This window comes from Pygoscelis adeliae, unplaced genomic scaffold (assembly GCF_000699105.1).
Source record: "Pygoscelis adeliae isolate BGI_AS28 unplaced genomic scaffold, ASM69910v1 Scaffold452, whole genome shotgun sequence".
NCBI lineage: Eukaryota > Metazoa > Chordata > Aves > Sphenisciformes > Spheniscidae > Pygoscelis > Pygoscelis adeliae.
In genome coordinates, this window is record NW_008824291.1 from 266,516 (window position 1) to 282,168 (window position 15,653).

Consider the following 15,653-nt stretch of genomic DNA (forward strand, 5'->3'; position numbering starts at 1 on the left):
CTTTCCCTTCCTCCTTCCCTCCCAGGAGCTATGGCCCAACAGCAGGTAGCCTCCTCACTGGCTGCAGCACAGCCTGGCACACGTAGTAATAAAGAAGTATTTTCCTGCTCAATGCACAGACTGCTGGAGCGGATAAGCAGTACAGCTCACTCCCAGGGGCAGTCAAATCTTTGATGGGGTCTGCCACCTCAGGAACCTTAACTCCAACCCCACTGATAAGGTCTAACCCTCCCCAGCCTGATCACATCTCCAGCAACACTTGCAGGAGGAGGAAATAACTTCATTCTAGGACAGCTTCCCCCTCTAGGCAGCAAAGGTCTCAATTCTAGACACTATTAGCAATCCCTCCCATTCCCTCCCACAAGGGGCAGCAAGAGATCCAATATTGGGCACCACCTAGTCACTCCCTCCCCCCACCCCATCCTCCCAGGCAGCAAAGGATCTGGAATTGGGTACCTCCTCCCCACTCCCTCAAGCATCACACACCACCTCCTCCCCCCCCACCCCAGGCAGTATGAGATCCAGTACTAGGCACCACTTCCACCGCAGTTCAAAAGCAAAGCAAAAGAAATTAAATGGTTAAATGAAACTTCTTAGTTAAGTGTGTGGTGCTAGTACTTATCACTGCCTGTTGTTACTGGCTCAGATAGTGGTGCAGCCCCCAAAGACTCCGCCCTTATCAGTTTCGGTGCAGAGAAGGTCTCTGTGCTATTTTCTCCTAAGTATGCCTGAAAACCTGTTTGCAAGACAAATCCAGAAATTTCTTACAGCAGGTATCCAAAAAAGCAGTATCCTTCAATTATTTTTCACCCTTATTGCAATTCTAGAATTGCTACTACTAATGAACATTATTCTAGGAAGATGCTGCCTATGAAAAAATCACAGGTTTGGCCAGGCCAGCATATCCTAGCAGCACGTCTTGGGACCAAGGCAGAAATTAGGTCTCTGTAGAGGCAGCTCCCTATGATCAGCAAGACTGAATTACAGTGCGTTGGAGATATGCACAGGGCTTCATTCCTGTTCTGCGTGGAACAGATGGAACAAATGTAAAGCAGTAAGGGCTACGGACTGTTGCAGAGTAGGCAAATGCAGCATTAAGCTTGATGCCTCTCTCCCTTCCCAGCACCACAGTGCTAGGCACCAAAGCAGGGAGCTCTGAACAACCACCTCTTCCCCACCAACACTGTTTAAGAGGGTCTTTAATCAAGGCCTTTACGAGAGGCCTACTTTCAGAATGCTGTAACAAGCACGAGCACAATGAGCTCTGATGTGTCTGGGGATGCTGCAACTCAAATGGCAAAATAGAAAGGACAGCATTTTATCTGTGATAGTCACAGAAGCGTGGACATAAACTGTACCTGAAGAAATCCTTCTCCCTCATAGTACCCATATGTGAGTGACATTGACCATAGGAGGAAACAAACTGTAAAGGTTCAACTCCTATTATTCAATACAGCAGGGATACTATAAACAGGAATGGTTCTCACCCCATACTGCTGCTCCTGAAGTGATATTAAGCTTGCCTCTTGACTGGGTTTAAGTATTTCACACAGTTAAAAATAAGCTGTTTTTCAATTTACTCTGCAATGCTGTGACTAGGAGGACTATGGCACGTGTACACGCAGGACAGCTGACGTGTTGTCTCCCAGGTTCTCCAACACATTCCCAGCTTTGGTGCAGGAAAGCCAGTGATCAGTAGCCCCTCAGTCTGTGTAGTGTGTCCATTTATGGGTTCAGAGCCATCACCATTCTAACCCCAAGTGTCTGAGTGAACTGCCTCACCCATGGTGCCACAGACTGTGATAAAAATCTAGTGTTTTACTAGGAGTGCTTCTTGACAAGACACTGCAGCCTTGCACCAGGCGGAGGTTTTTTTTCACCTTCTGAAGGGTCTATATATACAAAGAGAACATTCCCTTCTTTTCAGTTATCATTGCAACAGGTGCAAGAAAAATGGCATTTGTTCTCTCCCATGGCAGCAACCTTTACAGGAAGAAATCCACATCTTACCCTGCTGAAGAGATCCTAACAAAATAGGTGGGGTGGAGTTAGGAGGACTCTGTTACATCAGCAACATATTAGAAATTTGGACCTACAAAAGGCAGAACCGAGGTGGACCATGATGCCCACAGGCATATGTGGATCACTAACAGGAATCGGTAGCATCAAGTTAGGGGAATGATGCAATGTACACCTGTGAACTAAGCACATGACAGTGTCAGAAACTTGTGACTAGAAATCTCATTGTTTTCACTAGCTACACTAAGTAGATTTTACTGGCCACTGGTCCTCTTTCTCCACGTATAAAATGGAGTTTAAAGTATCTGCAACCTTCATAAAAGCAGCAGCTGATAGCTGTACCTATGTAATGTTGCTGTTAAGTGCTTACGAAGGTTATTTTAAGGACAAGCCAAAACATCATCTTGGAGTACTTCTTTAAACAAAGGAGGTGTTGCAAAAACATAATCACTAGCTTCAATTTTAATACACCCCCACCAGGAAGTTGTGCTTCACTTGCTGAAGTAACATGGAAATTTTGAGCTGTAATACTTGGAGGATTAAGTAGACAGGAAGCTTTAGTCTCAGGCACTAAGATAATGCAATAGGAAGTTCAGACTGCACTTCCTTCATGTAGGAATTGATGAATCTTGTCAACAGGAAAAAGTGTTGGAGAGAGGTCTGTTTGCATTTTCTACATTCCTGATGGGCTTTGGGATAAAGCTGAGGACAGGGTATCCTAACTACACTGAACTGTACCACAGCCGAATGATTCAGAGCAAATTCCTGCTTCTAGGTTCTGCCCCATCAGCAGTAGTCTCGGACTCCCTAGAGAGGGAGGAATGTCTTAGAAAAAGGATTCACAATACTGACTATGCCCTTGAGGCTAATGAGAAATTAAACATTTCCTGTTACATTATCAGTATATGCTTTTCATCTGTTGCCCAGCTGTGAATAACGAGCCAAAAAAAATTTTTAAGCAAAATTGATGGAGTTATGCTATCAAGTAAGCATCTACATTAATTGGTAGAAGTTTCTTGGGCATGAGGGTTCAGAAACCAGCTATGTCAAATTCACGTGGACATGTATGCTTCTATTCCATTCCAAACTTACACACCCTCATAAAATTTATTTTTGCTCCCCTGCTGACACACTACGTACTGTGGCAGTGTTAAAGGAGGGAAAACAGGTGATTTTAGTTTTAGTGCATCTTTCATTTTGGAGTACAAGCCTCTGGTTGCATTTTACACCAAGCAGAAATATTATATTCCAGCATGATGGAAAAATATTTACAAATTTACAAATGAATTTACAAATGAACATTTGCATGCAGAGTGGAGCTTATAGGACAGTTTCTGCAGTGGCCATTGTCCAACATGTCTAGGAAAAAGGAGGGGATGGATAATCCCAGGTAATTAAGCTCTTTGTGGCATCTGATTAGAAATTCCAGCACTAAAGGACTGCACAGGTTCTCTGAATAGTCCTGCAGTTCTGTTACTTCCATCCTGCTTTTACTTTACTTGAAACATGCCATATTCACCTAGTCTGGAAACTTGCACAGTAAGAGCAGTCTTATATCTGGGCTACAAATATGTTCTGCAAACCTATAGTGCCCCAGTCCTCCCCAGCACCTTAGCTGCCAGGTCTCCGGTGCTGAGTTTGCTTCATAAGAAATTGCCCATATGTGAGTTACCTTGGCAGTTAGTTTTAGGTCAGGACCTCAGAACTGTAGCATCCCTAGAAATGCAGCTCCCACAATTTCACAGGTGTGTTCAGAACTGTTCGAAATCTAAAGCTTTCTTTGCCAACTGACTCCAGGACCCCGACTGCCAGTGTCACAGCAGACTGCACCCAGCCTAGGGTCTTCCTCTGGGGAGTTTATACTTTGCCTCTGCTTGTTGTGCTTGTCCATAACAGGTGGGTATGTGGGAGGGTTGTGCTGGGTTGAATTAAGAGCATTGTATTACCACTACATACTTTCCCACTCTAGACCCTGACTAAGACAAAGTGCCCAAGAAGAAGTGAATATGTCTATTGACCGATTGTAAAGGTGAGAGAGGATCTCCAAAGCCCATTGTCACTGCTGCCATCTGAAAGACAGTAAAGACAGAGTTCAGTCTGTTGGAGCTGAGCATACTACGGCTGTTTGTAAAAACTCAAGCAGAGCGGCAGCTCAGGGAACCTGCGAGAGAGGCCTCTCCTTCCTTGCCCCTCACTGCCTGGTCCCAAGGACTGTCCAGCGCTGGGACCCTGCAGATTCCAGTCCCACCAGGTCAGGGTGGAGTTGTGCTGCTGCCACTGCCTCAGGAAGCAGGGTCTTCTCCCAGGGGGGACTCAAGGCAATAGTAACCTCTGCAACCACTGTCGTTGATTCACCCCCAGCATTTAAAAAGGAGCCCCTCAACTAGATCAGACACTCAGAAACATGCACAGCCCTGAAAGGCCAGAGCTGCCTAATGTGGCAAGCACATCCACAGTGATTCTTCATTAAAAAAATCCAACATCCCAAAGCCATTAATTTGGGCTTCCTAACTTTGAGTAGAAGGCAGTGAGATGTGTTCAAGAAACCTCCGAAGGACAGGAGATTTAAATACCAGTTAAGGGTTCTCCCAGTACATAGGCATTCCAGCATTAGCAGGAATAACCAATGGAACTTCTCTGAAATTGACAGAGCACCTGGGTGAAGGGGAGGGAAATGGGGTAGCACTGTCAATAACACAGGAGAGACAGGTACCCTCCCCTCAAGCAGAAGAGATGGTGAAAGGATACTGTTCCCAGTAACCCTAGACACCACCTTAAATGTAAGTTGAAAGTGAAACCCACAGCAAATTCTTTGACTTCTGGCATTTCAAGAAGCACTTGCCCAGCCAGCAGGAGAGACTCTTAAAAATTTACTCTTCGAATGAGTGAAATTTGGGGGCAATTTGTGCAGGTGCGTAAAGGGGATTTCTTTAGTGGGCTGAAGACAGTATACTTCAATTTCACTGTGGCAACATAAGCGCATGTACCTGGCTCCGGGCAGGCCTCAGGGCTGTGCTCTGGTTCTAAGTGCAAAAAGAACTCCACCTTGTTGGGGAGAGTAAGACACAGAAGGAGCATCTCAGAGGGTCTCTCACCTGAAGGTTGGTGAGCTGCTGTTGCTGGTGGGCGATGGTTTGCTTCACCAGCACACTCTTGATACTCTGCTCCATCGCATACTTCTTTGCCTAGAAAGAAATACAGACTCTGTAGTCACAGGACAATACCACAGAGTGGGGAACGATGTTTGATTTCACACCACAGTTCCCCAGAACCACACAACCGGCTGCCAATGGAACTTTTCGGCGGTCCAGCCCTAAGCACTAAGGCACTGTACATTAGCCAGCGGCCAACAGCTTACTAACATCTTGGTCTGCATCTCGGAGTCGTGAGCCCTGAAATACAGCATAATGCTTGAGCAGAGAATTGGATGGACTCAATCTGCAGCAGGCGCAATGTTAGGAAAGCAGCATGCACTACACACTTAGCATTTCCCCTCTTCCGCCCTCTGCCCCTTAGATCCCACCATAGCACCTTACCTGCTGGGATGAGGGCAGGACAGATAGCCTCCTTCAAGTCCTTTCCACTCAGAGAACATCTGGATAAAGAGGTTCTACAAAAGGGAAGGGGGCTCCAAATCCCCATGTCCAGTCTCTTGACTGGGCACTCCCCCTCTCTTTTCTTATCACATTTGGCCTACTCTAGTTTGGAGAACCCACTCACTGCTTTTGCTCACTAAAATGCTCCAGCTCTCCTTCTCTGGTTCCTAGCCTGCAGACACAAGACTGATTTGTCTTTTTCTTTCAGTCTTCTACAAATTTGACAAAGCCTGAGCTTTACACCCAGTGGTGTTGACATGGAGGCTCTTTGTCAAGGGAAACCTAATACCCACATATGTGCCTATTCCCAGGGGACGGTACAAACACATTCAGCCAACCCCTCAGGCACCTGCTTTCCATGGCTGTACGTGTTTGGGAGGTGCCAGGGAACGGTAGGCTCTAAACCGTGGATTTGAGACGTGTGCTTCGGAAACCTGGAAATGGACAAGGGGATTTACATCTGTCAGCTACGGAGAAGCCAGAGGAAACGAGGCCGTTTCACACTGTGAGCCAAACAACACACACACAAGCAACTTCAACATTACGGGAACATTCACACGAAGCCTACCTAGAACAATACTATACTTGCCTCACCAGAGTACAGAAGACACCTAGCCCACAGTGCCCACATTCCCTGGTTTTGTTTTCTTTCCCCTCTTTTCCCAACTCTGCTCTCCTCTCAGTAAGCCAGGCATCACTCACTCCCATCAGGAAAGTGGGCCAGAAGTCAGCAGTAACCTCCCCACCAGCTGTATAAAACAGGACCAACAACCAGAAGTCAGAGCTGGACTGAAATTTTATCTAGATTAAAACAGGTTGGCTCAAATGGGTTGAAAATACTTGCTACTGGGTCTCTTTACAACAACATCGGAAAGAGCATAAGGGAAAAATAGAAATATTTTGTGATGTGTTCTTGTGAGTATAGAATAAAAGACCAGCTGGAGCATATCAGAAACCTATTCCTTGTGGAGTACAGGCTGCTCCTCGCAGTAACTTTGTGGCAATTGCATATTGTCTTAGAATTACAATGTGATCTTAAGATGTTATTTACTTGTGATTTTGATTTTTTTTTTTTTTTAATTAAAAACACTCTCCCCATCCCAACAGCAAATTCCACATCATGCTCCCCAAAAAGCATCGATAAACTCTAAACCAAAACAAATAATTCTTGGGCACAAATTTGAAAGTGTGAATCCACACACAGCATGGCCATTATATCATACATATTCTTGGTAGGCGAGTTCCCTTTTATAACATCAGTAACAGATGCTCATTTGAAACAAACAAACAAACAAACCAAAAACCAAAACCAAAAAAACCCCGAACAAACAAACAAGAGTCCTAAGAAGCAAATTCACATCAAGTTTACTCACTTTCTGGAGAGCTTCCTGCTGTTCTGGTGTGAGGGGAGGAAGCCCCAGCTTAGCTGCCGTGCTTTGTCCATTTTCCATCTTAATGGACTCTGTACCCTGAGAAAATAGAAAATACTCATGAAAAAACTGTTCTCACAAAAGTGACCAATTTCTTCATTCTCAGAAATCCAAAGCACTTAATGTCAGAATGTCATAGTTGGCTAAAAATTCTTCCCAAACTTATTAGCAATTCATGAAAATCTGTTAATATTCTAGCCACTCCCTATGGGAGAGCTATCCCATCAATCGTGCAAACTGATGAACATGTTGGATACTTAAAGAGTTCCCTAACCACCAGATTTTCAGTTAAAAGACAATGAAATAATCCCCAGTCTTCACTCACATGATCTCTATCCTATCTCTCAACAGTTAAACTCTGTCAAATGTACCCATCTATTTTCTCCTTCCATCTCCTCCTATACTGGTTTGTCACCCTTTGTTTCTCAATTCTCTTTTTAAAATCTTCTCTGAAACTTTTCCAAATCTCACATACTGTTCCAGGTACCGAGTAACAAAGAAGCACTATTCTCATACTTAGTATGAGATGCATACTACCTGCCCATGCAGATTCCCAAACTCAACATCAGAATAGGTCTAGAAAGAAGCTGCTGGGCCACTGAACTGACTTTTCATGATTTCAGATATACGTGTAGCTAACAAATGTTAGCCCTCTTTGTGTTTTAGGTATTCTACCAACTTCTCTACCTCATGCTCATGTTTTACACTGAAGTCCATTCCTGTGAAACAACTGGTCAATTATTCCTACCATGTTAAGTAACAGTAGGTTTCTCTAACATATACCTATCAACCTGGTTTTGGTTAAAGTGACTCAGCAGCTTATGTCTCTCTGGTAAGCATCCACCAACTTGTATCCTCAGGGTATTATTCTTTGGCATCCGAAAAGTGCCATCACATTATTTCCAATCAAAATAAGGTTCATCACTAAAAGCCTATTAACAGATGTCTCAGTTCTCCAGTTAAAAAAAAAAAAAAAAAAGTAAGCACTCTGTAACAAGCACAGTATAGAAAAAAGGAACAGACCCATTCAGATGGCAAAACAAAACCAGCTCTCCCGGCATAGGAACAAAGCTGTCACTTGGAAAAGATATAATATCAAAGTAATTGGCATTTTAGCAGAAGGAACAGCGAGTATTCCCACTAATTTGGTTCCCATTCATTCAGAAGAATCACTTGCTCATGGCACCGGTGGTATTGGCTAACGACTTAGATGTTTCCTGTGGGCACAAATGTCTCTGAAAGACCATTGATCTCCTCCTCCAGAAAAAAATAATCTTACAGGTACATCATGATCTTTCAAACGTAATACCGAAATGCAGAACAGCAAAAAGCTGTTTTTTGGCTACATCTGAAGCCTCAGAGAGAAAAACATGTCTTTCAGAAGCAAAAGTTCCTGCATCATGGCTGCACACAAACTGCATGTTTCATTGCATCCTCTTTATCCTACCACAAGGCAAAGGGGAACACACACTGATAAAGAGACGGGCTGCTGCAACAACTCTCAACAAGACATAACAGAACTATCAGATACACTTAGTGATAGCAGAGTGATTCAGGCAAAAAGTACACACACATTTCCATGAGGAGAGCCATACACTGTACATCTGACTGCTCAAGAGAACACCAGCCCAGTTCCTGCACTGTCTTACTGCGATAATACTCAGTAGACAACAGACCAGTCACCCATTTCTTCCAGAATCACAAGTTCCCTGACTGTCCAATTATTCACTTACAATATTTTCATATTTTTTCTATATATTGATATGTAGAATGTTCTGTTTGTGACGGGGAGGAAAAGTGCAAAATAATTAAGATACTTTAACCACATGAATTCTTTTCACAGTAAAGGACAGATACTACCTAAGTATAAATGAAGCTCAAGCACATTCACATGGTATTCTCAAATTAGGGTAATAATTTAGATTTTAAAAATTACTATGGAAGTAACAGAAATTGCCAAGTTCAAGAAGTAAACAGCAGCAGAGGAGAAAAGCAGCAGCTTCTCAGAAGGCACCTTGGCACAGGCCCAAGGTAACAATTGCTCACGTCCTACCACTAAAAAGGAATGAAACGCAGAGCACAAGAGTCCCAAAACTCAAGGCCTCCTAAGTGTCTGCTTTATCTATAGTAATTGCAAGTTCTAGCTGTAAGAACAGAAGCTTCAATGTGATAGCCCTTCAGTACCAAGACTGTTAAGTATCTACCATGTAGGCTGCAATCCCCAGCTGTATCTGCTGGCCCATTTGCTCTTGTTGCCCATACACTGGACACAGGACTGTGACATTATGGAGTTTTGCACAATAAACCTCCCCAGATGACACCCCTCCAAGCTGTTACAGAGGGAGTCTGCACCTACTTTTCCCTCGAGGCAGGGCTTCCACAAATCCTTTCCCCCAACTGATCAAGGGGGATTGATGCTAAATGCTGCTTAGTCAGCTCATTAACCAATTTTTTTTATTTTACTCACTGGATATAAAGTAGGGTCACATTCCTTTTAAGCAGATAAACCCTAATTAGTGTATGCAGGAGAAAAAAGGCTATTGTACAATCTGTCACAATGCACACGTAATCAGTTTATTTTCCCCACCGTACACACATTACTTTATATGTTCTAACATATTAAATGCAACATTTGCCATCACATTGCCCAATCTTTCTTTATCTCGAGATCCTCTGGCAATTCATTTACCTAAGTGGCAGTGACTATTGGACTAGAAACTTCTTCTCAAGAGGTAAACTGTGTTCATTTTCCCAACAGAATCTTGTCCATTTCTTGTGAGGATGCAGAGCAGGGCTGGTCTGACTGATTCACACACTGCACCGTGGGGGAACTCTTATTTTCCTACTGAATCAGTGCAACAGACAAAGAAGTGAGAGTGTGACTACAGCACAATGGTCCCATTGCTGGAACCATCCATTTCACAACCTCACCGCCTTCTCAGCTTAAAGCAGCAGGATCTGGACCTGCCTTTGCTGTTCACGTTAAGTTCTGTCTGTATCATCCATCAAAAGCAGGACTAATTTCTTCTCTCAACTCAATGTTCACCATCAACACCTTAAAATACCAGAATGGACAAATATCCTAATCTGTTCAGTAGTAGACACAGATTAGGCTGATTAGACTTGTGTCTGTGAACACTACTGGTTTCAGTATAAAAATTATCGTGGGAAAAAAACTAAGTTAATAGCGGAAAACAAGATTTTTTTTTTTAAGGAATTCCTTTACCACTGCAAAGTTTCTCCCAGATTAGCCTACTTGTCTCAGTCTACCAGCAACTGCAACCTGCATGCTGCCTCCTACCAGGCTACACCACTTCCTTTGTTCTTTAGCCAGACTATTAAGTGCGAGAAGTAGGAGCTCACCTACCTTGAAAGTAAAGAAAGCCGCAGGATGAGTTTGCTGATGTTCAGAGACATATGTCCTAGGTCATTCTTACTCTATTTTATAGCAACACTTGAGACTTCTGGTTTTGTGCATTCAGTCTCAAGTTCACCATAAGGGGTTTGTGAGCATTTTCTAGGATCACTTAACACAGAGCAGATGCAAAATAAACTCTCCTAACATAAAAACATATTCTACAAGTATCCGAATACAATGTTCTAGAGCTGCAGTTACTTCACTGGTCCCTTCAGATCGAAGTTCATAGCTACACTGAATAACACACAAGGACCTAAGTGGAATAAAAGTGCAACAAAAGAAAGCTGACACATGGATAAGAACAGAGATAGTTGGAACCATTTAATGGCTACGAATTGGGACACTCAGTGCACACTACTGATCAAAAGATACTATTGCATAGTCCACATGCAAACTGAAAACAAGTATCAGCAAAGCAATATAGTAACGGCAATCTGCTTGGTACAGTGGCACAGTAACCTCAGGCGACTGAGGTTAAACCATGACAGTTCAGGAAGGCTACATCATCTCCAAGATTCATTTTGATTGTGGAACGTTAAAAAAAAAAAAAATCATTCTTGTTTTTAACTAACTGGCTGAAAAAATGTTTTACACCCAGCTCTCCTGGCTACCCTTCCCATTTGTTTACATCTTACATATATGCTATCATACAGTTAACTCCAGAGACTTCCTTAGTTTTCTGCAGACAATTAAAAAAGCCCACACCTTTTTCTATTGCTACTTCCATTTCCTCTCAGCTTTTGAAGATTGAATTATTGCAATTTAGGAGCAGAAAAACATAGTGGAAGGGCTAACAAATTTAACCATCCACAATAAAAAAAGCTACTCCATTGATTATAATTTGTTATGATTCGTTAAAAATAAAGACTATTACATATCTACATTTAATGTAATTTAGACATTTGAGCTCATTAAATGGCATAGCTTCTGAAAACTGGTTGATAACATCCAGATTGCTCCAGCATGGAGGGTAAAATCAAAACTAAGGATGATGGAGTGATGTACAAGTGACAAAGAGTATCCAAGAAGCCAGACTCAGGCACTACTGGCGAAGAGCTTGGAACCACCACACATCTGTCTGGAAAGAAACCAAAGATACATGCCTTTGCTGATCAGTGATACAGCTGTAACAAAAATTTATCATCATGTACCCTTTAACACTGACAGTTTCTTCAAGGAAGACTACCACCCTCTGTTACTCCAGTCTATTTGAAAAGCAACAGATCGTGTAAAATAATCCCAATCTCTATCACCATTCACAGAGAACCGAGACTATTGCTTCTCTCTTTCCTGGCACCTTAGGGTAATACCACTACCAAGAAAAGGCTCAGTGCAATTAATTTGAGTCTGCTAGGCAGTAATGTAACAGTAACTGTTGAAAAGCAGTGCTTTATACTATACTAATTGGCTGGCCACCATGAAAACTGCCTTATTTAAATGCACAGTAACAGGAGGGAACAAGAAAAATGGGAGAGAAGTTGACAACAGAAGCAGGAGAATAGGAGCTTCTTTTAAAAGAGAAATAAATAGAAACTGTATACCTGTTGCTACGAACATTGCTTCTGAGCGTTGCTTGGCCCTTTAGGGTGGTTTGAACTCCAAGAGTTCAGGCACATTCGTTGGAAATTTATTACATGGCTGAGAATTTCTCTGAAGTATAAACACACACAAGAGAAAGAAAAACACAGAATCTTGTTTATTTTAGCAACCATAACAAGCAAACAACATGAAGATTAAATAAACGGAGGTGGAAAAAGGGCTGATGAAGTACCTGGCCAGTATACTCAGTTTAATCCTTGCTCTACCACCTGCGTCAGTGCTTGGGAACCTGTATTCATCTGAATATTTTCATGCTACAACACCCCACACCAGTAGTGAAGCTGGAAGAAGCATCACCTGAGTGCCTGGTCAAAGGCAATGTTTTTACTTGCACAATAGGTTATTTTTCAGAAAAGCTCCTTCTTCACGTATATAAATATATTGAAGTATTTTGCCCCTATTTACTATCTAAATCTTCGTGGATTCAGCTGTAAACTCTGTAACTTTGCAAGCCTTTCTGTGCACAATGACCTTTTACTATTAATGAATTTCTTTAGCAACTACTCCTTTCCACCCCCACAGAATACTTTTTTTTTTTTCAAATGGGAACAGCAGTACTAGTGAGTTATTTCTTCTGTTACTATTAGCGTGTGCAACTAATGTACTGCCAAAACCTAGAGCATGGGGCATGTCCAAGTTTTTTCCACCATCCTACCAGATGTGTTCTATAGAGAACGGGCAGGGATTAAAATCTTTCAAAATGTGTCGTTTTTCTAGCATCTCATGACCAAACTCATGACTGCATATTTGGCCAGTAGCATCTCTTCTATTTAAATGAACAAGGAAATTCTATGACAAAATTCACTAATGTTGTCCAGTACCATAACATAGTTCTTTCAGAGCACCAAATTCTATGCAAACCCAACATCTAAAAACATGAAAAGTCTTAAATACATGCACACAAGTGATCTATGTACCCTTGAAACAATTCCTTGTGATGCCTTTTCGCCACATTTGATAGAACTCCTCCCTGCTGGATCAGCACTGAGAAATTTAAAAAAAAAAAAAAAAAAAAATCTTCTAGATGTTACTTTTATATGCAGTATGCTCTGCATTATCACTTATCTGTCATGGAACCCAGAAATCACCTGCACCTCAATTTTCAACTCTCAAAGGAAGAAAAATATTGTTCCTGACAAACTACAATGAAGTGCTAAAATAAATCAAGATGCATATGATGCTCCTTCTCTTGATTACAAACAGGAAAGTAGAACACAAGGAAACATATTCATCCCTCCCAAAATTACCACTTTCCCTGACCATCATCTCACCTTCTTACTGACAGATCCTTCAGCTAACCCTTCTCCATTTAATGCAGCTGTAGACAACACAGTAAGCACAGCGAGAGAGCTTGCATATAATTTCAATGTCCATGCTGGGTTCCTCTAAACCACAAGTTCTCTCCACCACTTGCTCTTAGCAGAAGATAGCTCTCTTGTTCTTATTTGACACTGTCAGACTCCAAAATGACTTTTGCCAATGTGAAACATGATTGAAACTCTTGAGATTCCCAACACAGCTTATGTCATACGTATAAAAAGTTTACTGCCAATAAAAAGCTAATGAAATCCAAGGAGGACAAATGCTACATCCTGCACCTGAGACAGACCAACCCCCTGCAATAGTCCAGGCCAAGGAATAGCTCTGTGGAGAAGGAACTAGGGTCCCAGTGGTCAGCAGGCTAAACATGAGCCAACTCCTTGCTGCCAGAGTGCACTAACAACAGCACCCTTGGCTGCATCAACAAGAAGGGAGCCCACAGATAGAAGCAGTAGTGATCCCCCCCTCCACTCAGCGCTCCTTAGACCACATGTAGATACCGCATCACTTTTGGAGTCCCCAAGACAAAATACTGATCAACTGGAGCAAGTCCAGCAAAGGGCCACCAAGACTGTGGAGGGGCTGAAGCACTTGCCCTGTAAGGAGAGGCTGAGGGAACTGGATTGTTTAAATAATGCTCAGGATTGCCACAGTACCTGTGATGCTGTATACAAAAAGCCTGTTAAGCAGTATCCAGTAACCATTTCCACAATTAATCCTTTTAGGGCGAGAACCTTGTAAACGGTGCTAAGTTAAAGCCTCACAAACAGCTGGTCCAGAACGCGCCACAAGCGATAGCAGAACCCCCCGGGAGGTGAGGGCAAGGTGGAGGCCTGAACATGCAAAGCAAGAAACTCCTCAGGCAGACTGCAGGCTGCTCCTCTCTCCTGCTTGCCCTCCAAGTGAAAGCTCCAGCCGTCTGTAGCACCAAACTGAGCCAGCAGGCACTTCACACATACACAATTTTCCCCCATAATTACTTCTCAGCTCTGTTTAAAAATTAACCATCCTGATAAAGACTATTCACAGTAATTCCATCTTAGCCTCATCAAAATACAAGCACATTTAGTAGACAGATCTCTTTTCCCAAATCAGTTAAAAGAGAATCTTGCGGTTACATCAGTATTCCAGAACTGCACAAAACATCTATGTGAACTTAATTTTGGCTGATAAAACTTACTGTCACTGAAGTCACCAACAGAGAACATGCATCCCTCCTGTGAGAAAGGACAAATTATCTAACTCAGCTGGGATTTTAAGAATGCAAAAAGACAGACAGGCAATCGCACATGAGTATATTACGTGATGGCAAAAAGGGCTATTAATACTACTGAATGCACAGAAATAACACTGTAGTGTTTTTATCCTTATAAATGGAACTGGTGAGACAAATAGAGACATACTGTATCCATTTTTGGTGTGTGTATATATATTTTAAGAATGTCAAAAGTCAGAAAAGAGCGTAGGAAAAACACAGAAGTGATGCAAAAAAGTTCACAAGACCAAGAAATCAGGTCAATACCAAAATGAGAAGCGTTGCACATCATTCTGAAGTACCGTCACTGAGGGTGAGAGGGCTACCATGCACTAGAGGAGCATTTACAACAGAAGTATATCAAGGACCAGTGCCTCAAGCTGTGATATACAACTACTTTCACAGTACTGATATCAAAAGCAGTGGCACCAAATGTCTCAGACTATTTGTTTTAAAATATAAGTTTCTTTAGCAAGACATTAACAATTTAATCAGTTATAACACATGATCCCATTTCTAACACTAAAAGGTACCAATCAAGTTATTGAGAAATTTCATTGGAATTACATTAATAATTAACTATACTTTTATAAGAATTTTGTATTGTTGTCCACTCTTGTCACCACAAGCATACATAAATAGTCCACTGCACGTCACAAGCATATCTTGTTTGTGGCAGTAGTACAGAAACTATGAACTATTTCAAACACGCAAAAAAGCTTTAAGAACTACTTCAGGTCAAAAGAAAAGAACAAATATATGCAATCTTGAAGTAATTTGTACTGGTCCTCATAAGCTTCACAGGGAACTTAGTTACCTATTCCAGGCTAAGAAAATTTATCCCATAAATACCATAGTTGAATTTTAGATCTCAAATGCGATACACAACTACTTCCAATAACACGACTTTACAGTCAAAATTAAGAATGGTTAGTTTAACTTTTACAGTTGAAAGTATTTGAGGAGGACCTATTGCTACTAACATCTTTGTTGTAGCTGCTTGCTGCTGCTAATTG

General features: G+C 42.0%; 1 protein-coding gene across 5 annotated transcripts in view; it reads right to left on the minus strand.

The window, feature by feature from the left end:
• Nucleotides 1–14,582, minus strand: part of PUF60 (poly-U binding splicing factor 60KDa) — a 24,580-nt gene extending 9,998 nt beyond the window's left edge. The window contains exons 1-4 of one of the 5 annotated variants that reach the window (XM_009318780.1): nt 14,563–14,582; nt 6,989–7,084; nt 5,115–5,204; nt 4,038–4,088 (exon numbers count right to left, since the gene is read on the minus strand). In XM_009318780.1, coding sequence (XP_009317055.1) covers nt 4,038–4,088; nt 5,115–5,204; nt 6,989–7,066 — 219 coding nt within the window. In that variant the 5' untranslated portion in view covers nt 7,067–7,084; nt 14,563–14,582. Of the gene's footprint in view, nt 1–4,037; nt 4,089–5,114; nt 5,205–5,555; nt 5,945–6,988; nt 7,126–12,004; nt 12,115–14,562 lie in introns of those variants that run through there. The other 4 variants (XM_009318779.1, XM_009318784.1, XM_009318783.1 and 1 more) reach the window with 4 other exon arrangements.
• Nucleotides 14,583–15,653: the final 1,071 nt, after the last annotated feature.